The 22,545-nt window shown below is 37.9% G+C and overlaps 1 protein-coding gene and 1 long non-coding RNA gene across 6 annotated transcripts; one reads left to right on the top strand and one right to left on the bottom strand.

Annotated features, from left to right (window-relative positions):
- The first annotated feature begins 10,522 nt into the window (after positions 1-10,522).
- Positions 10,523-10,953, top strand: LOC108244273. Its single transcript, XR_001808919.3, has 3 exons — positions 10,523-10,607; positions 10,681-10,715; positions 10,802-10,953. It is a non-coding gene; the product is annotated as an uncharacterized LOC108244273 (long non-coding RNA).
- Positions 10,954-17,359: 6,406 nt separating this feature from the next.
- On the bottom strand, positions 17,360-22,520 carry LOC108244247 (immunoglobulin kappa light chain-like). Of its 5 annotated transcripts, none has more exons than XM_037976366.1 (6): positions 20,706-22,520; positions 19,601-20,515; positions 18,919-19,025; positions 18,087-18,794; positions 17,860-17,985; positions 17,360-17,784 (listed from the first exon to the last, which is right to left on the bottom strand). In XM_037976366.1, exons 3-6 carry the CDS (start codon positions 18,971-18,973, stop codon positions 17,609-17,611), a joined length of 1,065 nt encoding a protein of 354 aa, XP_037832294.1. In that variant the 5' UTR covers positions 18,974-19,025; positions 19,601-20,515; positions 20,706-22,520; the 3' UTR covers positions 17,360-17,608. The 5 variants fall into 5 exon arrangements, with proteins under 5 accessions (XP_037832294.1, XP_037832293.1, XP_037832295.1 ...); XM_037976365.1 differs by lacking the exon at positions 20,706-22,520 and having other exon boundaries at positions 19,601-20,132; positions 20,225-20,688; XM_037976367.1 differs by lacking the exon at positions 20,706-22,520 and adding an exon at positions 20,516-20,688 and having other exon boundaries at positions 19,601-20,378.
- Positions 22,521-22,545: the final 25 nt, after the last annotated feature.

The following is a 22,545-nucleotide window of genomic DNA, read 5'->3' as shown; positions in this document are numbered from 1 at the left end:
TCAACTCTGTTCTTATGTCTTACTCTTCAGATCTTACTAACATGAATACTAAAGTAGACATTGATAAGTTTAGCTTTTAGTCATATCTTACTAGCCAATCTAACCATGTCTGTTCTCTAGAAAATGGGACACATTCAGAGATTTTATCAGAGAAGCACAAACATTTACACAAAATGTCTCTTCTAATGTTTGCTGGTGACATGACATGTCTGGTCTTGGAAACTGTAGGTGAGTTGTATTCTTTATTAATAATTTTTACAATGCATTATTATTTTATATGCTTTCAGTCAATATAAAAATGGCTTGTGTTTTCTTCTTGTTTCCTGTGAGTACTATTAGTATAGAATAACTGGTTATTTATACTTTTTAATGCCACTAGTAAACACTTTATCTTCTTTGATACCAACAGACAGAAAACCTCTGTCACACTGTTTTATGTGAGCTGACCAATAAAGCAAGAAGACAGAGAGATCCCATCTGGACTGAATGTGTTTACTATGGAGTAAAGTAGTAAAACTGTACACGTTACATCTTAGAACCAGAAATGTTTTTAATGTGTCTCTGGATTTGTAATGCAAAATTTCAAGTAAACAATTTAAAGATTTTTATAAGCTGGTCTTCAGCTAAAATTCAATGTGCATGTGCTTACATAGTAAAACAGTATGTTGTAACACACATTTAAGGCACATATTGTATTTAGTTTGTGGGTTTTGAAGCAAGTCAAGCCTCTGCATCGTCATGCTGTTTTAGCCATTGTTATGAGTCTGTTCTCATAAGTGAACTGTATCCCGGTTGACTGCAGGTTTGGTACTTTTAACATGACCGGCTGTTATTAACTGTAAAATCAGCTACATACAGGTAAAGATTCATTTGAATGGGCCTATAGGCTGTGAAGCCACTTGGGACTGAGGGTAAAAGGATAACTGAGGGAGCCAACATTAAAGACACCACGGAAATTTTTACACCTCAAAGAAAAAAAAAGGAAACTGTGACAAAGTGGTTCATTTTGTGTTTATCACTTGTCCCTTATTCTTATTTAGGCGTCACTTACTTTACCATTGGTTATTGGTTAAATTTGTTTCAAAGTATATTTATGGTTTTTGTTTTCCATTTTACTCACCATTGTTTGTCTTTGTAGATCTGCAGCAGGGCAGGAGTATGGGAGGGGCCGGCCCAGTATTTCCTGCTTTAATGGCTGGATGATGTCATTGATTACCTGGCTGGGTTCTACCAATTAGAGGGTTTTCTTTTGAGTAATGCTTTGTTTTTCTTTAAAGTAATTTTCTGGATTATCTTGTATTATATAGTTTATTTTGCAGACCATTTTATTATGTTGAGGAGTTTGTAAATTAGATTAATAATTTTATTCTTGTTTTCTGTTTAGATGTTTGTTGCCTGATCTGTTTCATTGTGGCTTAGTCCACTCACGCACAGGTGTGTTGCCAATTAGCTATAAAAACAGTATGTTTTGGAAGCTGGGGAAGGAAGGTCTGTCTGAAGAACAAATAAAAGGAATGACAAGAACTGAAATGGATGGCTGATGACGATTTTCTGTTCACCTTCTGACCCTTTTGCCTACCCTACCCTTACAGAAACACTCAACACAACTTCATAAAAGTACTTTGGAGGGCTATTTGACTTAACAGATCACTTTAAGCTTAATAAATAGTACAAGAAGCTTTCCTTTTTTGAGAGTTTCACAAACGTTTGCTGATAGAAGAGCGTCAGATACAACAGGTTTGTTTCTTTAGTGGGGGATTGTTGCAGTGATGCAGTGACTTACAGTCTGAACAAAAAAGATGCCTAATAACAATCACTCTACTCAGACAGAGGCCTTACTGTCTCTTTTAAATGTGTTGGTGGAGCAGCCTGTGTGGTTTTCCGTAGCGTGCTGTTTGCTAACCACAAGCAACCATACCAACTTTAGAGTACTGAATAGGAAGGTGAAATTAGTTTGTCCTCCAGCAGTCTAAGCCTATAGCAGCAAAACTAAGAGATAACTGAGGAAATCCAAGCTCACAGAATATGGTTCAGTCTCCTTCTTCTCTGCAGTCTTTTCTGCCCTACACTGTCACAGGAGTGCCATCAAGTGACAAAAAATTATAACAGCAACAGAACAGAACTTACATGCACTCACTGTTTAAACATCAGAATACACCGTATGCTTAAATTGGAAAAACAGTCTCCACACAAAAATATCCAGGTGTATAGAATTGAGCGCACACATAATTTCAAGTACATTATCTTTGTACAATTTAATGAAACTTGAAGACAATAATTACTGAATGCACAAGTACAACTGATTAACTTTTGGAGTCACCCCAATTCAAGATGGCCACCACAGCTAATTGAACTTAGCCAACACAAAAAATGGGTATAACTCAGCCAATTTGACAAACATTGAGCTAAAACCTGGTATGTTAGCAACTGAGAGCCATCTTCAATATGAAGCCTAGGCGTAAATTCAGACTGGAAGACCTGCTTCAGCCTCACCTGCATCGAGCACCTCCACTCCAACCTATCAGCGTCCAACCTTGCCTCCAGCTTATCCAATCAGCGAGCAAGCATTCGTTTAAAAGGACCTTCATCATGGCCTCATCCGTTCACCTGCCCAACTTTAGGAGCTGGCCTACATCTACCAGCATCCAAAAACCTCTCCTTAATATCTGGCCTTCCTCTACCGGCACCCGATAACTTCCCTTCAGTAGCTGGCCTTCTTCCTCCATCTCGCACTCTTCCATTTGCCGGCCTTCATCTACCGCCTCATTATGCCTCGAATTCTCAGCCTTAGGCATTTATCGCTCTCACATTTGTTCTCACTAGTCACTGTTAGACACCTCTAATGCTTAACCTGAGCTTCTTGTCGAAGCGCATTGCTATTGTCAGCACTCGCGTCTTCCCCCGGGGTCCGAGCGCCAAAAATCTCATGTCATTCATGTCAATAAAACTATTTAACTGCAGCTTTTCTTTGTCATGAGTCTCTCCAGGTTGAATTATAATTCAAGCGCTAACAGACCACATGACATCTTGCAATATTGCATGAGATCACAAATAATGTAATTTTCAAAGTTTGACCAAAATGCCTATATCTCCATCCCTTCTCAATATAAGATGATCTTAGTCTAAAAGTTTTATTGTGGCTATGTGTGATTTGTATTTTGTCCTTCCTCTGTTATGTAATCTGCTCTCTGTACTCTTTGTGTTCCTGTCATTCACCTGTCCTCAACCAATTACTAGTTTGTCTGCCACGCCCATCTACACCTGCCCTAAGTTAGTAATCACTCACCTGTGTCTACTTACAATTCACCCTCTGTTCATATAACCTGTTTCCCAGCCTCTTCCACTCACTGGTTCATTGTCACTTAGATGTGCTGTCTGGTTTTCCTTTGTGGCTTGCCCACGTGTTCCTTGCAGTTTGGATTTTGTAGGTTTTTGTTATTTAGTTTTTGTTGTTGTCATGTCAGTGTTTTTTGTTTTTATTTCTTATTTTAAATAAATTTGTTTTTTTCATTGGAGCTCTCTGAGACTGTCTGCAATTTGGGTCCAAATCAACCATCTACTTTTATTAAATGATTTAAACTTTGTATTTGTCCTATGTACTCAGGGCTGCAGTAGCTCACTGGACAGTAATGCAATCTTGTAATACTGCGGCTTCAGGTTCGAGGCCAGGTTGCTTTAAGAGGAACATCTAACGTAAAACAATTACAAAATCTTTCATGCAAATTTTCTCTCTGTGGCAACCCTCGCAGGAAGGAGCAGATGGGGGAACAACGTGTATTTTATTAAAGTTAGCTCTTCACAACCACTAGGGGATGTGACATCCTCATTACAAATTTTGAAAAACAGTGTGTAAATTATTCCAAATTTGGTTTGCCAAGATAACAATAATATTTTTTTTTGTTTTTACAACTAATATCTTTTTGTTTTGTTTAAATCATTTTCAGTGTTCATGTGACCAAAGATGTAGCATAAAGAATGCCCCACCTCCTCAAGGTAATATCGCTGTTACTAACACTGCTTGGACATAGTCCTGTTGTTCTCACAATGGTGAACTTCACCCACATATTGACTTTACTCTGCACCTTCAGTAAGTAAAAAGTTTTTTAAAGACAAATATTAGCTTTTTTTTGTTTGTTTAGTGATCCACCAGAATTGATTATACTTTACTCACAGGCTTTGTTTAGCTCTTATTGAAGTCAACATTATAAATACTTGAATTGTTAGTTTCAGGTTGGATCTGTGAGCCAGTTTGTGAGCTTAACACAGTGGTGGTTCAGCCTGGAGAAGAGGTCACACTGCTGTGCTGCAACTTGAGCCGTTCAGTTGGTCACATATCCTGGTTTAAACTGGGGAATAAAGGAGAATACTCAGAGAAAAAATCTATAATCTTTAGTGCAATTTATTTAAAAGTTGAAGGTAAGACTACTTGTTTTTATATTTTAGTCCTAGTTATTGTACTGATTTTGATTTGTGCTGTTCCTTAAAGTTATTTTATTTCTTCTTTTCATAGATGGGTTTCAAATATTACCCAACCTGCCTATTGTGATTTTGGGGATTGTAGTTATTTTCCTTGTAATGGAAATAATCACACTGGTTGTCAAAATCAAGACTACAGGTAATTGTTTGTTGGAAATGCAAAATTCACAAATGCAAAACATGAAAAACTAACAAACTGTTTTTCTTATTCAGCTCAAACTGGAAAGCAGAATCAACAACACAGTGAGGTAATCACATTTTGACTGATATATGCATTGTCTGATATATTTTATTTGAACGGTAACAAATTAATTGCTCTCTTCATTTACAGAACCTGGACTTTGACACCCTGAACTATGGAGCACTGAGTTTCCGTCCCAAAGCAAGAAGCAGCAGGAGGCATGTAGCAAAGAGGGAAATGGAAACAAATGTTGTGTATACTGCCACAACATAGTCACACTACCGACGTCAGTATGGGGTTCCATTAGTGCCAAAAATATGTTTATGTGTCTATGTAAGCCGTGTATGTAGCATGCTTATGGGGTTCCATTAGTGCCAAAAATATGTTTATGTGTCTATGTAAGGTGTGTATGTAGCATGCTATGTATGTTAGGTGATATGTAAGGTGATATGTTAAGTGTATATGTATTGTAACATGCCTATATACTGCATTGTGTCTATGTTCCTCACATATCATAATGTCACTTAACATATACACCTAACATATCACCTTACATATCACTTAACATATACATAGCATGCTACATACACACCTTACATAGACACATAAACATATTTTTGGCACTAATGGAACCCCATAAGCATGCTACATACACGGCTTACATAGACACATAAACATATTTTTGGCACTAATGGAACCCCATACATCAGTACCTAAGAGTGAAACTGATGCTTCATTGTGCTTGTTTGTTTGTTGAGGTTATTGTTACTTTTTGAGAAAAAAAACTCAGTAATAAAGTTTGTGTTGAAGAATATTATGAATTTCCTCTATTATCTATTAGAAGAAGAATACAATTAGTGCTTGACAGAAAAAGTAAGAACACCAATGGCAGACCAGACTGAGGTTGGGTCAGATGCAATTAAACATAGATGCACATCCTGTTCAACCGAATGATACAGCACAGTGCGGTCTGACTACAACTGAAAAACATCAGTTAGCAAGGAACATAAAATATGTCCTGTTGTTCAATGATTTTTCAATATACACATGCTGTTATTTTCCACTGTGGTGTCAGTAGACAGCAAAAGCAACCACACAACAAAAAAGACATAAACAACAGAGCCACCAACTTTCAGAGAAATAAAGACAAACATTTCTGACTGGTTTAGAATTCTTGCTTAGATATAAGACTAATTCTTGGAGTCATCTCTACAGAATAAATGGCCTGAGGATTCAGATACAAATACTGAATACCCCATGTATAAGAAATACTGGCCAGAGACAGCAAACAAAAATCCTGATCAATTACTTTTTTTCTCGATACAAAACTACTCTCCACAGTGCAGTGTTCAGTCAGAAAACGAACTTGTGTTATATTGTTATATCATAATAAAGCAACCCATGGTTTATTTTATTTTATTAAAAAAAAGATTAAAATAAAATGATCTAACTTCTTTTTTTGTTTATTTTTTTTGTTCTTGGGTTTAATCAGGTCTTCACTGAATACTTTGAATACTAAATGTATAACACTGAATGCATTCACTTGATGCTTTCTGTTCTGCTTGACCACATTGTGCTACCTCTTCCTGTGGAAATAAGCAATGTTTACCTCCCCCCATGCGGTCTTTGACTAAAATGTTTGTGGCTGTAGCTCAGAAGGCATCAAATATATCTGAGTAGTACACAGATCAGTGACGAGCACACAGACACAAAAAACTTGTTAAATTTACTCAATTCCATAGTGGACATTGGTCGCACACAATATTTTTGTGTTGACATTAATCCCCTGTGTTATGTTAATTTAACACAAATTAGGAATGGTATTTTCTGTTGTAACAAAAGGATTGCAATTTGTTTGAATAAAGTAAATTAAGCTCTGCAATCATTTCTCTCAAATGCAATTTGGTCACTTTACTTCAACATAACTCGGTTCCTTTTATTCAAACACTATTTGACCCCTTAAATTTAACATTCAAATTGTATTTTCATGTTTATGTTCCTATTTTAATAAATAGATGTTGTTCCCAAATGTACATTTAGGTAGATTAAAACAGATTCTAAATTTGAATCCAGTAAAATATCTTTTCAGTATCGTTATCTATATTACAGACCTTCTCCCAATCTAAAATGATGACATTACAAACATTATCTAACAAGCCTTTTATTTCATAACTTGGAAGAAGTCAAAATGGGACAGTTTGACTCAGAAAACCATCCTATTATTTTACATTATAACAGTGTGTAGATGCCTACATTGCACCAAAATGTACAATAAAACTGGTATAAAGTTTCCAACTGACAAAAAAATGTCATAAAACATCAGTGTATTTTTTTTTTTGCATGTCAACACTTAAAACCAACTGAAATGACTAACTGTTGCTGTCATATTAGTTAACATATTAGTGGTGAGAGATCAACACCACAACACTTAACTTTCTTAAAGTCCTGGGCCTTTCTTGATTGGCTGCATCTTACTCCATTATTAGTTTTTGAAAAACTTTACAGGAGTTGTGAAGTTTTGGTGGATAACTCAAATTTAGGGTGTAACAAAATCCAAACAACATGGCAGAGGCAAGAGCCACATTGTTGAGATCATGAAGCACCACTACACCTTTGATGACTACTCCCACGTCGTTATAGTCACTGTTGGTAGACATTTCTTCTATGGCACTTTGCATTTAATTATCTGTTCAGCAGGCACAGATGATTTAATACCAATTCATGATAGTGTTACCTACAAAAACTGTACTTTCAAGGATTCAAGGGTATTTTATTGTCATACCCTCTCACACTTGCATGTTTGTGGTATGAAATTTAGACTCAGGTCCCAGTTCAAAAAGCCTAATAAATAAATAAACGAATACATATAAATAAATAATAAAAGAGTATAACTATGGAGAATATATCTATATATATCCATATCCACACACATACATACATACATACATACATACATACATACATACAAACATACAAAAAATAATAAGAAAAAATAAAGTATATATGAGATAAATCTGAATTAAGTGTGATTTGAGTTTAGCAGTCTGACAGCTGCAGGGTAAAAACTGTTATTGAGCCTGATGGTCTTGCTCTGAATGCACCTCAGCTGCCTACCTGAAGGGAGGGGCTGAAACAGTCTGTGTGCAGAGTGGGTGGTGTCCTTCATGATGCGGAGTGCCCTCTCTCTGCATATTGATGTGTATAAGTCCAAGGTGGTGGGAAGACTGCTCCCTACATTCCTCTGTACAGCCTTAACCACGCTCTGCAGAGCCATCCTCTTAGCAGCAGTGCAATTGCTGTGCCACATAGTGATACAGGTGCAGAGAACGCTCTCCACCTCACAGCGATAGAAGCTCCTCAGGACTGAGCTCCCAAGTCCAGCTCTCCATAGCTTTCTGTGGAACTAGAGATTCTGGTGCCCCTCTGATGTACAGGGGAGGAAGAGGTCACTTGTCTCTTCTGAAATCCACCACCATCTGCTTGGTCTTCTTCACACTGATGCAGAGATTATTTTCTTTGCACCATTGCACCAGGAGTTCCACCTCCTCTCTGTATTTGGACTCATCATTGTTGGAGATATGTCCCAGTACCGCTGTGTCGACCGCAAACTTCACTATATGACAGCTGGGGTGTCTCGCTGAGCAGTCATACGTCAGCAGAGTGAACAGGAGGGGGCTCAGCACGCAGCCCTGGGGCGAGCCAGTGCTGAGGGTGATGGAGGAGGAGACAGTTTGAGGTCTGATGGTCTGGAAGTCCAGGACCCAGTTTCCCAGTGTGGGACTCAGTCCAAGAGAGGAGAGCTTCTGTATAAGGGTCTGTGGGAGGATGGTACTGAAGTGAAGAGGAGAAATCCAGAAAAAGCAGACGGATGTAAGAGTTTCAGTTTTCCAGGTGGGTGAGGGCTATGTTGACCACCGATGAGATGGTGTCATCATTGGAGCGGTTCTTCCTGTAGACATACTGATGTGGGTCCACAGTGATGTCGATAGAGTTCTTGATGTGGTCATGACTAGCCTCTCGAAGCACTTCATGACTACCAAGGTCGATAGTCATTCAGGCCTGTTACTGTGGAGCACTTGGGGACAGGGACAATAATGGCAGTCTTTAAGCAGGTGAGTACAGATGTCAGTGACAGTGAGGTGTTTAAGATGTCTGCCAACACCTTGGACAGCTGGTGTGCACAGTCCCTCAGTACCTGCCCTTGGACGTTGTCTGGGCCTGCAGCCTTAAGTTGTCACAGTTTGTCTGTTCCTGCCATGTCTCCTAGTTCATCGCCACAGCAATCACCTTGATCGTGTTCATCTGTCCTTTGCCCTATTTAAGCTTGCCATCCTCACTTGTTCAGTGCCAGATTACTGAACGGATCATCAATTAAATATCCAGCGTGATTTTCTCGTCCATGCCTGATCTCTCGACCTTTACCCCCTGCCTGACCTCTGACCATCGACTCTTGTCTGCCCCGTGCCGGAAACCTCTGCTGATTCTGCCTCCCGGCCTCCAACCTCGTTTCTGAGATGGAAGGTTCCGTTGGAGCTAATTGTGTCTGAGTGGCTTGAAGGTATTTAAGCAGAACAAGTCAGTAGTTCAGGAGGAGAGGATCAGGTTACTGTAGCTGTGTGCATGTGACATTAACTTTGGTTGGTTTTAGTTCAGTTAGGTTTATTTTGCCAACTTAAGTTTTGAGTCAATTTTTTGTATTTTTGTAAATATTTTTTGGTCACATTTTTGTAAATAAACCACTTGCTACACTGGAGATTATCTGTTTGCCGCCCTTCTTCAGCCACTTTGGCCAGGCTATCTTACAGTTAAATATGTTATTTTTTAAAATGTATTTTCCTGTAATGAATCCTTTCAACTTTGTAATTTTCCTACTTGGGGGGCTGCAGTAGCTCAGTGGACAGTAATGCAGTCTTGTAATTCAGAGGCTTCAGGTTTGTGCCCAAGTTGCTTCAAGAAGAATATCCAATGTAAAATGATTATCTTTCATGCAAACTCATGTACTGTAAAAACTCCTGCAGAAGGAAGGAGCTGAAATAATATTACTATTAAAAAAAGGCTGTTTCTCTGAATTGTTTTAGGTCTGTGAACTCCCCAGTGGAAACAGTTCGGTACGTGTATTTTATTAAAGTTAGCTCTTCACGACCACTAGGGGATGTGACATCCTCATTACAAATTTTGAAAAACAGTGTGTAAATTATTCAAAATATGGTTTGCCAAGATAACAATGTTGTTCCTTTTGTTTTTACAACTAATATTTGTTTCGCTTAAATCATTGTCAGTGTTCACGTGACCAAAGATGTAGTGTAAAGAACGCCCCACCTCCTCAAGGTAATATCGCTGTTACTAACACTGCTTGGACATAGTCCTGTTGTTCTCACAATGGTGAACTTCACCCACATATTGACTTTACTCTGCACCTTCAGTAAGTAAAAAGTTTTTTAAAGACAAATATTAGCTTTTTTTTGTTTGTTTAGTGATCCACCAGAATTGATTATACTTTACTCACAGGCTTTGTTTAGCTCTTATTGAAGTCAACATTATAAATACTTGAATTGTTAGTTTCAGGTTGGATCTGTGAGCCAGTTTGTGAGCTTAACACAGTGGTGGTTCAGCCTGGAGAAGAGGTCACACTGCTGTGCTGCAACTTGAGCCGTTCAGTTGGTCACATATCCTGGTTTAAACTGGGGAATAAAGGAGAATACTCAGAGAAAAAATCTATAATCTTTAGTGCAATTTATTTAAAAGTTGAAGGTAAGACTACTTGTTTTTATATTTTAGTCCTAGTTATTGTACTGATTTTGATTTGTGCTGTTCCTTAAAGTTATTTTATTTCTTCTTTTCATAGATGGGTTTCAAATATTACCCAACCTGCCTATTGTGATTTTGGGGATTGTAGTTATTTTCCTTGTAATGGTAATAATCACACTGGTTGTCAAAATCAAGACTACAGGTAATTGTTTGTTGGAAATGCAAAATTCACAAATGCAAAACTTAAAAAAATTAATAAAATTTTTCTTGTTCAGCTCAAACTGAAAGGCAGAATCAACAAAACAGTGAGGTAATCACATTTTGACTGATATATGCATTGTCTGATTTATTAAATTTCACAAGTAACAAATTAATTTTAACTCTCTAAATTTACAGAACCTGGACTCTGATACCTTGAACTATACAGCACTGAGTTTCCGTCCCAAAGCAAGAAGCAGCAGGAGTCCTGTAGTACAAAGAGAACTGGAACCAAATGTTGTGTATGCTGCCACAAGATAGTCACACATAGAAACTCATGCTTTATTGGGCTTGTTTGTTTGTTGTGATTATTGTTTCTGTTTGAGAAAGTGACAGTTAAAAAAAACACTCATTAATAAAATTTGTGTTTAATAAAATTGTGAATTTCTGCCTTTTTCTGTCAGAAGAAGAATATAATTAGTGTCAGCTAAGCTAGCAACATGCCTTGATTCTTCTGCAGCTGTCTGAGACATCTCTGCTAGGAGTTCACTTTCTCTCAAATGAGACGTTCTCCTGAAACGACCGAGAGAGCAGTCATGAACAATCGATCTGCACATGGATCCTGCTCCTTCCTGGTTATTGACCAATAGGAGAGGAGCTGGACCAAGAAGACAGCCTCCTCATTTGCATACTGAGGCAGAAATGCAAACGGTAATGTAAAAAGAGAAGGAGGAAATGTCAAAAGAACAAACGCTTGTATAAGGAAAAGGTAAAAGCAAAATATATATCTTTCTGCTTTTAATTTTGATTATGTCTGTTTCGGTCCTCCATATAAAACATGCCATCTCTACAGAATAAATGGCCTGGGGATTCAGAAACAAATAATGAATACCCCATGTACAAGAAATACCGGCCAGAGACAGCAACCAAAAATCTTGATCAATAATTTTTTTTCTCAACGCAAAACCACGCACTCCACAGTGCAGCATTCAGTCAGAAAACAAGGAAACAAGCTTGTTATATCATTAAAAAGGCAACCCATGGTTTATTTTATTTTATTAAAAAAAAGATTAAAATAAAATGATCTAACTTCTTTATTTGTTTATTTTTTTTGTTCTTGGGTTTAATCAGGTCTTCACTGAATACTTTGAATACTAAATGTATAACACTGAATGCATTCACTTGATGCTTTCTCTTCTGCTTGACCACATTCTGCTACCTCTTCCTGTGGAAATAAGCAATGTTTATCTCATCATCCCTCCCCCCAGAAAGTCTTTGCTTATTCTTTGACTAAGAGATTTTTTTAATCATCAGTGCCCTGCGTGGCTGCAGCTCAGGAAACATCAAATACATTTAAGTAGCACACAGATCAAGATGAGATACAAATACAAAATGGCACAAATGTTGTCACCTTATCTGTGGCTGGCAGCATAAAGAAAATACTTTACTGCTCTCTGGTCTGTAGGCCTCCTGGCTTTTTAAAAGGAACCTACTGGAGAGTTTGTAACAGAAGAGCCTGAGTCTGGAAAACAAGTTTTTAGAATCACAAACTGAAATCAGGAGAGTGTTTATACTCACACCAGTCATGTCCTTGAAGGTTTCCTACTGTAGTAGAGTTAGCTGTGTAAAGACTTCATAAATCTCACTGACTGCCTAAATGTGACTCTGTTGTTGACAAAGTGAATTGTCAGTGTCTATTAATTTATATAGCACATAAAACCAACAAAGTTGACCAAAGTCCTTTACAATTCAATATATAAAAAATTAGGTTTTAAACAAAAATACATCATAAAACTATTAGCAGCTTAAACTCCATTAGATTTAAACACCAAGGAATAAAGACGTAATTATTTGAGTTTGTTTGAGTTATTTTTCTGTATTGAATCTTATGTTGTCACTCTTGTGTTCTGTTAGTTCTGCTCATCTTTCTCATGTGTTTTCCTGTCATCATTCACCTGCCCTCAGTTCAGTAGCTCTCCACTCAGCCTGCCACGCCCATCTACACCTGTCTCTAGTAACAAATCAGTCACCTGTGTTTATTTCCTCATTATCCTCTGCCTATATAATCAAATCTTTGTCACTCATTACTCGCTGGTTCATTCTCTCTGCTTCAGAATCAATGCTTTAGTGGGTTTTTTATGCCACCGTCATGCTCATTGTTTTCATTTACCCCGCCACTTGTCTGTAAGTTTTTGTTACTTTGTTTTGCTGCCACGTTTGCCGTTTGTTTTCTTTTACATCAAAATGAGTCGCCATTTTGGGTTCGCTCAACACCCTCATAAGGTGTCAATTTAAAAGATTCAACAGTCTCAGCAGCCTGAATATGAAAAAGTAAACCATTCCACAGGCTTGGAGCAGAAATTGAAGGGGCCCAATCATCTCTGTCTTTTTATAGAGCTAAAACAGTGACAGCTTAGGTTGACATGTCCCAATCTCTGCAGCAGGTTCCTTCTAAAGACTGAACAAAGGTGGAGGCCTACAGAGCTGTGAAGTATTTGATTTAGCAGCAGATAACGTGACAACATTCATGCACAGTTTTGTGTCTGAGTGCTCATCCTAATCTGTGTACTACTTAAATCTATTTGATGTTTCCTGAGCTGCAGCCACGCAGGGCACTGATGATTAAAAATAAATCTCTTAGTCAAAGAATAAGTAAAGACCTCCTGGGGGAGGGAGGGTGAGATAAACATCACTTATTTCTACAGGAAGAGGTAGCAGAATGTGGTCAAGCAGAAGAGAAAGCATCAAGCGAATACTTTCAGTATTATACATTTAGTATTCAAAGTACTCAGTGAAGACCCGGATTAAACCCAAGAACAATAAAAATAAATGAATAAAGTGTTTAGATCATTTTATTTTAATCCCTCTTTGAAAGTAAATTAAATTATTCCATGGTTTGCCATTTTTATGATATAACAATGTAACACAAGCTTGTTTCCTCACTTTCTGACTGAACACTGCACTGTGGAGTGAGTGGTTTTGTGTTGAGAAAAAAAATGATCAGGATTTGTTAGGAGGGAGGAATATCTCTAGCTGAAAGTGACTCAGCTCCAAGAATTCATCCCATGTCTAGGCAAGAATACTCAACCAGTCAGAAATATTTATGTCTTTATTCCTCTGAAATCCTAATGGCCCTGTTGTTTAGCACTTACAGTTTTGTTGTTGTGTGGTTGATTTTACTGTCAACTGATACCACAGTGGAAATTAACAGTGTGGTTACATTGAAAAACCACTGAACAATTGTTCATTGCTAAAAAATGTTTTTCAGTTGTTGTCAGACCGCACTGTGCTGTATCATTCAGTTGAACAGGATGTGCATCTATGTTAAAAGTGAATCTGGAGAACCTACAAGTGAGCTTAACCCTAAAATTAAGCAAACAACATCAGGTTCATTACCCAAAATCAGACTAAATGACCGGCCATTAAAACAAAATAGAAATGAAGTTGGATAAGAAAACCACTTGAACGTAAAACCTTTTATTTCAATACTTCAAAACAAAATGCTGTGGATACAACAAAAATGAGTGTACTAAAGGTACCATATGCAAGCTAATGTGCTTGAGGTTATTTGTTAACTGTTTGTCTTGTCCTTTGTTCTAATTAAGGTGCCGGCCTACATTTAAGCTGTTCTGATTCTGGTTCTAACTACACTAAGGTCATCACTAGCAAATCCAGAACTAGTCCAGTAGCTCATATTCCTCTGCCTAATAGGTACTACAGATGTCACTTGTTTATTCTATTTTCTCAAGTGTAAAAAAAAAGTAATAATTAAAATAGTGAAATTTTGGTAAGTTTATTCCAGCTGAAGTATTAAGTACTAGTAACTTAGAGACTTTGTTGCTATATTTAGCGATTATTCAGACCATTCTAGCTACTTTTTAAAAATGAGTGACTAGTGACATATCTAGCAATGTTTTCTGGTGTTGTTGGATACTTTTAGAGACTCTGACGTCAAAGCATGTTTTGTTGTTACTCTTCTTAACAAGCAGCAGGGGCTGCTGTGAGCCCCTCACCTGTCCCGATGCACTCACAGACAGCCCAGTTCTCCTCAGTGTCCCTCCCAGCTGCAAGTTAGAGCAGGAGATGTTCACCCCTCTGTGTCCAGACTGCTAACAAAGTCACCACTGAATGATCCAGAGCAGGATGCAAATGTCTTTTTTTTCTCTCTGTCTAAAATAAATAAGAGTTTTTCTTTTGGGTTACTTTTGTTGATCCCAAGCCTGGAAAAAGCAGAAGAGATTGAACTGTGACATAAAAAACCCACAAACTAACAAAAATGTAGTTCTAATATAACATATTTACTCACTCACTTTTTCTCTCTCATATATTGTTATTCCTCTCTCCTACAGCCTTCATTACAGTTACATCTATATTGCCAATAAGCCAATGTAGATGTAACCAGTATAGGCAGAGGGGCTAAAGAAAATCATTCATCCTTTGAATCTGTAATGTCTCCTCTCATAAGTGACAATTTAGCAAAGATTTTAACCTATTTATTCAAAATATTTTAACAAACCATCTGTTACGAATACATGTTTTTCTCAGTTTATTTAGTTAGGTCTATAAAAACGCAACAGTTTGAATGACATAAAATAATGTATTTAGACAAACGAAGAAACTAAAGTTTAGCTAAAGCTTAACCTAGAAAATCACAAAGTCTCAAACACACATTTGTTGAGTTAGCAAACAGGAAAAATGGGAACATTTATTGAAAGAGCAGAACATAATGAGTCATCCAGAATATAAAGAATTTGGATAATCTTTTGGTTTTAAGGTAAAGAAACCAGACATATGATGTGATAGTGTGAGAGAAGTTTCTTGAAGGTAAAGAAGATGATTTATTGTTTGCTTCAATACTATTCTAACAAACTATCATATGTCTCAGGACGGAAAGGGTAACTGTGGAGATGGAGTACTGCTGACCTCAAGTGGTAATCTAGTTCAGTAGTGGAAGGAAGACTCTTTATCATTCTTTTAGAATCTAGAAACAAGCAGATATGCCTTCCTCAATGGAAAAAGGGGCCAGGGATTTGAGCTGGGACTGCTATGGTTTGACACACTTACAGAATTATTGTTCAGTACTCTCACTGTTAAAACATTTTAAAGGTTTTTTTTAAATCCTTTCAAATTTCAAACATTTTGTTAATGTCGGAACTGACCACATTATTATGTCTGTACAATGTTGCGTAGACATGCCAGCTAAGCAAATATTTGTTAAACTGCCTCTTCTAGTCTGCTATCATGTTCTCAGGAACAGGCAAGTCCCTTTCCTCTGGAGTCGATGGATGCACCGGCGCGGCCTAGTCACATGACTGATTTAAATATCTTTAGTGAGAAAGATGCACCCTCTCTGAGACTCAGTTTGTGCCAGTAGTACAGACTTCAAACTATACACCAGTTTTTAAATTGTGTTGATAGGTCAAGGAAAACCAGAGTCATGATAAATAGTTCACGCCACATCTTTTTTCTGAAAGTCATCGTCATATTTGAAGCTCGTTAGAGTGAAAGGCAGCAGAGAAAATGGAGAGTCTCAGGGAGAAAACACCCCATCCTCCATCTAATCTCACCCACTACCCCGCCAAACAAAAAACCACACCCCCTTCTCCATTCTGACTGAGGCCCACATTTATTAGTGAAGTGCCAAAAAATCTACAAGAAGACGGAGAGAGAGGTGCAAAAGTTGAAGTTTGGCGGCGACAAAACAAAAAATAATAATAAAAAAAGCAGTGAACGCAGAAGTGTGTTCAGTGTTAAGTTTAGTCAGTTTTTGTGTGTTTGAGTCAAACTAATAAGACAGTTTTTGAATGTGGATCTCCAGTTTCTGTTTGAAAGCTCAGACCCAGAGGAGGTGGAGCTGCAGTCAGAGCCTCTCAGACAGAAGGAGAAGCTCAAAGGCAGAGATGGTGTCTGAGAGACACTGAGGACTTTGTTAATGAACTAGGTGATCCATCATTTGTTTGAGAAGAGGATCACTGGAAACAGAATCACATTTTGCCTGTCCCCCTTTCAGCCAATGTAATAACAAGATCCAATTAGGTCCATATTTTGGAACGTTTATCTGTGTGACCCTGAGCAGGACATAGAAAATGACCAAAACAAAGAAGCGTCAGATGCAGTGGTGTAAAGCACACCGCCTCTGAACTCTAGAGCAGTGAAGACATGTCCTCTGAAGTGACAAATCACATTTCTCTGTGCAGCAGGTCTGGGTTTGGTACTTGGTGTGGAGTTATTTTTCAGAAGCTGGGCTCTGTCGCTTAGTTCCTGTTAAAGGAACTCCTAATGCTTCAGCTTAACAAGACATTTTGGACAATTTTATGTTTCCAACTTTGTTTGAACAAATTGGTCATGACCCCTTCTTGTTCCAGCATGACTACACATCAGAGCACAAATTAGGGTCCATAAAGACATGGATGATGGAGTTTGGTGTGGAAGAACCTGACTGACCTGCACAGAGTCCTGACCTCAACCTGATAGAACATCTTTGGGATGAATTAGAGCAGAGACTGAGAGCCAGGCCTTCTGTCCATCATCAGTGTCTGACCTCATAAATGAGCTTCTGGAAGAATGGTCCAAAATTCCCATAAACATTCCTAAACCTGTAGAAAGCCTTCCCAGAGGAGTTGCCCACAGTTGTAGCTTCTTTGAATTCCTTTTATACTCAGCGCTCAACTTTATTTTCATTCAATGGTATTATAACCTTGTGTTGAAAACATATTATCAGCAAAACAAAATAATGATTTCAAAGCACAAATAATTCTCCTCTTTTACTTCCAAACAACCAAACAAAAATACAACAACAAAGATTTACAAACCACTGCTTGAATAAAAAGAAAACTAAATTATAAATATTTAACTTTTTTATTTTGATGTTTGTACACAAAATAGTTTTGCTTCTTGGTTATACAAGCTTAAAATAAATTTTTCACTTTTACTGCTTCACACTGGAGTACACACAGTCAGTTTTTTCGTTTTTCTGTCTTTTTAATCTGTTAACATTCTGGTGCCTTAAAGCTGCATAATAGATGCCTTCTTCATTTTGGTCAACCTGCTAAAAAAATTAAAATAACAATGATCACCTTGAATGAGTAAGAATAAAATAAAAAAAAAAAAACAAAGAAAAAATATAATAGTGGAAAATACTTTTTCAATGCTTGCTGAAGGTAAACAAATGGAACAAGGCCCTGTAAAAGAATAAAAAGTATGTTTACTAAGACTGTCTTTAGTAAGTAGACATTAACAACAAGCACTTGTAGTACCTCTGCCTATGGAGCCATTTCTCTTATATATCAGGAACAACAAGAAAGCCTGGAAAACACTCAGAAATGTGGTTAAGGCCAAAGCTCCTCGCATAAAATACATGGATACAACAGAATCCACATCACCTGTTGAGGGCCAGATGGGAGAAAAAAGAAATGATTAGTATCTAAAACAAAGTATTTTACAGGAAAACAAAATTTAGCACTATCCTGGAGTAGTTACTCACATTTAAAGTCCAACTTGGTCCCATCTCCAAACAGTATGTGTCCACATGAGACAACAGCACAGTAATAAGTTCCAACATGAGACCTATTCAGGTTCTTTAAGGACAGTTTGGACACACAGGTGTGTGTTTGATTGTTGGGGTTTCTCTCACACTGATCGTTCCTGCCTCCATGAACATAAATGAGTCCTGGATGAGATTCTTCAGAGTTTCTGAACCAGTAAACACTGTGTTCTCCATCACAGCTCCCAGTCTGTACTGTACAGTTCAGAGTCACAGAACCTCCTGGATGGACGGTCTCAGATGCTGACTGATGGACCAAAGCCTGCATGGTCAAACCTGAACCTTTTACACTGACTGTGGTGCCTTCTGCTAAGATCACAACCTTTGCATAGGTTAGTCCACAGTAGTAAGTAGCTGAGTCTGAAACTTTCAGATTTAAAATAATCAATTGATTTGTCTGGTTTTCTTTATCCAAAATGAAACGTGGATTGTTCATGAATTCATCATAAAAATGTATTTTTGTCTCATTAACTAAGAAGCTAGCAATAAGCTTTGGCCTGTGTCCCAAAGTCTGCTTGTACCAGCTGATCCATGCTGAATCAGCATCTTCATAGGAACAACGTAAATTCAATTTGTCACCAACATGAGTTGATATAAACCTGCTGTCCTGATGAACAGAAGGCGATGATGATGTGTGAGCTGTTTGAACTGAAATTAGAACAAAAACACTCAATGATCAATAAAGTTAAAGAACATTCAGTCCATTCATACAAAAAGAAATTGAAAATATTAGTGATAAAACATTTGCATAGAATCCAGAAACACATCTCACCCATCGTCCCTACAAGCAAACTTGTTAAACAGAAGAGAAACTGTGCAGATGTCATCGTGTTCAGAGTGTCTTGTTGAATGGAAAGAAGTTTGATGCCTTCTTCACTCCTATGTGGCAAGGTCAAACTTGATTGGTCAGAATCAAATCACATAACATGCCCTGCTTTGAAAACATCACAAGTTCACCTGTTGTGTCAACTTTTGTTGATAAAGAGCAATGGAGGCTCTTTAACATCCTAAAAAGATTATTTGGTCTATAATAAAAACAACTTTTTCATTTGACATTAAAAACTTTTTTCTAAGTAACTTAAATTTAACAAGGAACATTATGTAACCCTTTTCCGCCTTGAAAGCAAAACAAGTGAAGTAGAACAGCGGTCCCCAACCTTTTTAGCTCCACGGACCGGTTCATTATCAGGCAGTATTTCTACAGACTGTCCTTTTAAAAGGTGTGGCGGATAAATACAACAAAATAAAATGATATGACCGACATGAAAACGAGGGTATTTTTTAAAACATAAACATAAATCCAATGTTTACTCGCAGCTTTGTTAGCTGCGCCCTGGTATTGCGTTACCAACATGAATAACACCCTCTCCTCCCCCTGATGTTCTCTGTGTTTAAACATGCCCTTTAAAATAAGAGACACCACAAATATAAAGAGCACAAAGAATACAAATCACCATAACGCTGAATCAGTGGGAGCCCTGTGCCCGTTTGTCAGTAATGAGACGATCCCATCTACGGCTTCCAGAGACGTTTGTTTTTTATTCGTTTTGCTGCTCGTGGGTTTGTTATTAGCGGCAACGGATCCCGTGACCTAGATAAGCATCTTGACACACATCAAGAGTGAGTCATAGACGGATGCATCTATACTTCACTTTCAGTAACAGAGGTTTGTACAAATGCTGAAAGTACAACCCCTAATTCTGAAAAAAATTGGGACATAAAATGAAAACAAACCAGAATGCAATGGGTTAGAAATCTCTTAAACCCATATTTTATTCCAATTGGAGCATATTATATGCTCTTTATCAAATGTTTAAGAGACTACTGTCATGGTCTTTGGTACTTGTCTGACCCACATGCAGTAAAGCTCTCAGGAAACAAAGAAAGAGTTAAAGATTTATTGACAATAATAATGAATGTGGAATAAGGAGGGTGTTCAGGGGTATGGTTCTGAGAGTAGGTATTCTCAGTGGGCAAACAGGACCTCTGGAAACAGACGAAGGAGAGGTGAGGAATGCATTTGGATCTGAACAGGAGAATACAGATGGACACTTACTTGAAGAAGAATGGAAGCCTACCAGGGAGAGGTGAGAGGGAGCTGAGGTGGAAATGAATGAATAATGAAGGGTCCAGAGGAAATCTAGGAGACTGTGAGCATTGGAAATGAGGATGATGTATTCTGTAGGTTGACTGCCAAGGAACACGGTGGCACGCGGACCAGGTTCGATCGAGCTGCAGGAGGAGCAAAGAAAGAGGAATCCAGAGCTGCCAGTCAGAATGAAGAGATCCGGGAGAGACTGAAGATTTGCAGGATCTTGAGTTTAGCTGGTGAGCAAACTGGAACAGAATCCAGAGGTCAACAGGAGTACCTGAAGCAGGGAGCAGAGAGCACAAGGTAAATCTCAAGTAAAGGCGATCAAAAACAGTTTCAGTCACTAGGGAGCTCGAGCTAGCAGTTACTACTTAAGGTTAACGCTCTGGCATCGAAGGACTGGTAGAAGCCTCCCCTTAAGCTTCTCCTGATGAGGGTAGATGATTTGCAGGTATGTGAAAACACACCTGCTGCAGCCAGCCCTGCCAGCTGTGCTCTATGGCGCCATCTGATGGAGAACTATAGAACTGCCGAGAGTGGTGAAACAGATCCCAACAACTACCATATTTTGGAAAAAGATAAAGATAATTTTGAATTTTACAACAGTAATGCAAGGGAAGTTCAGGGTTTGGAATATTTTTTTTATACTTTATAGTCCCACCTCCTGCCTAACCTACTATCAGGAGCAAGGGACAGCCCATGGCATGTCCACACAGGAGCTAGAGTTGGGGCGGCCATTGCTCAGGAGGGAGGAGTTCATCTTATACCTAGAGGGTTGCTGGTTCAAAGCCCTGCTCCTCCAAAAAGGCTGGTATGGCAGCAAACTAATAACAATACACTTACACAAATGATCATGAGAAGACACATAGAGCAAAACCTGATGAAAATAAGCAAGCAGAAAACAATGACCCAGCAAGCAGGAAAGGATTAGTCTGAATATAAAGAGCTGTGGGTGAGTGGAAGATGAGCTATAGCTAGGAACAGGTAATGGGAAACAGGTGAAGTGGGCATGGCAGGCTGATTGGTAATCTACTGAGCTGAGGGCATTTGGATAGTGACACAGGGAACACAAGGAGTAAGATGACAATAATCTAAAACACAAGGAACAAGACAATATAATATTCTTGAACACAAGGAGCATCATTATGAAAATCAGAAAGAATACCTCAAATCCTGGAATCTACAACCCAGTAATAATATACTACATGCTTGCATTTGTGTTGCAATGCTCTACTACATCAAAACCTTTATTTAATTTATTTAATGTATAACTTCAATGAGCACACTCTGCTGAACAATATTTTTGCCATAAACAAAAAAAAAAAGCTTTATTTCTGTAGCTGTCTTTGATGTATTTTGGGAATTTTTGTTGCTAATGTGTTAATAAGAAGTGTGTTGCAATTTAAAATTATCATTGTTTGGGGTCATATGACATAAGATCTTAACCATCCTTATCGTAAATCTCAGACACTCAGTACTGAAAGTAAGGTTTCAGTTGAACAGAGGAAGTCTAACTTGTCACCACAGAAGATGAGATGATGCTGCCTGCTCTCAGTGTCCTCCTTTCTCGCACTTTCTCGTGAACAGTGTTTAGGTTTTATATTTAACTTAAATCGAACAAGCTTGTTTTTAACTGACAAAGACAGCTCTAAAGCCAGTTTTAATAGTGGTCAAAGAGAGGACAGAAGGATTGACTATTGATTATAGAATATTTTTTTCCTTTTTTACACTAATTTGCTACAGTGTGTATTGTTTTTCACTTAAATGTAAAGATTAATAAACTGAGTTGAGTTCTTAAATAATTATGTAATCTCTGGATGTGTATAATGGAACTTTTACTCTTTACTAACAGTGTTGGCTCAGGTGCTGAAACCACACGACCGTATAAGTCTGTGAATCAGAATTATTCAAGTATTACTTTCAATACTATTTAGGTTCTGTTGTCATCTGATTGAGCTTTAAGTAGTTTGTGTGATCCATACTTACAGTATATATCACCTTTTTAACCCATTCAGTATCTGAAAAGTGCTTTACAATATTTCTCATTCACCCATACACACACACACATGCACGTACACTCTTCCAGTGTTTTTTTTTTACATTCTAGATGCAAAACTTTTTATATTCTCACTCACAGACCAATAAGCATACTGGAGGCAGAAAAGGGTTCAGTGTCTTGCCCAGAGACACTTCAGTGGCTGCAGGGACTAGGGATTGTTCTGTTCTTAGGTTTAGACAGTGATTGCATTTATGTTCCATTCTATTGCTATTATTGGTTCCTGTTGCTGTGACAGCGTAGGACAGAAG

This window comes from Kryptolebias marmoratus, linkage group LG7 (assembly GCF_001649575.2).
Source record: "Kryptolebias marmoratus isolate JLee-2015 linkage group LG7, ASM164957v2, whole genome shotgun sequence".
Taxonomy (NCBI): Eukaryota; Metazoa; Chordata; class Actinopteri; order Cyprinodontiformes; family Rivulidae; genus Kryptolebias; species Kryptolebias marmoratus.
This window is presented reverse-complemented; position numbering and strand designations above follow the sequence as displayed.

Excerpts from the sequence above, each read along its gene's own strand:
- LOC108244247 (XM_037976366.1), bottom strand. The coding sequence starts at position 18,973 with ATGACATCTGCACAGTTTCTCTTCTGTTTAACAAGTTTGCTTGTAGGG. Across the intron at positions 18,795-18,918 it reads TTTGCTTGTAGGGACGATGG|TTCAAACAGCTCACACATCA; the intron begins GTGAGATGTGTT and ends TTCTAATTTCAG. Across the intron at positions 17,986-18,086 it reads GACCAAGTTGGACTTTAAAT|GTGATGTGGATTCTGTTGTA; the intron begins GTGAGTAACTAC and ends GGCCCTCAACAG.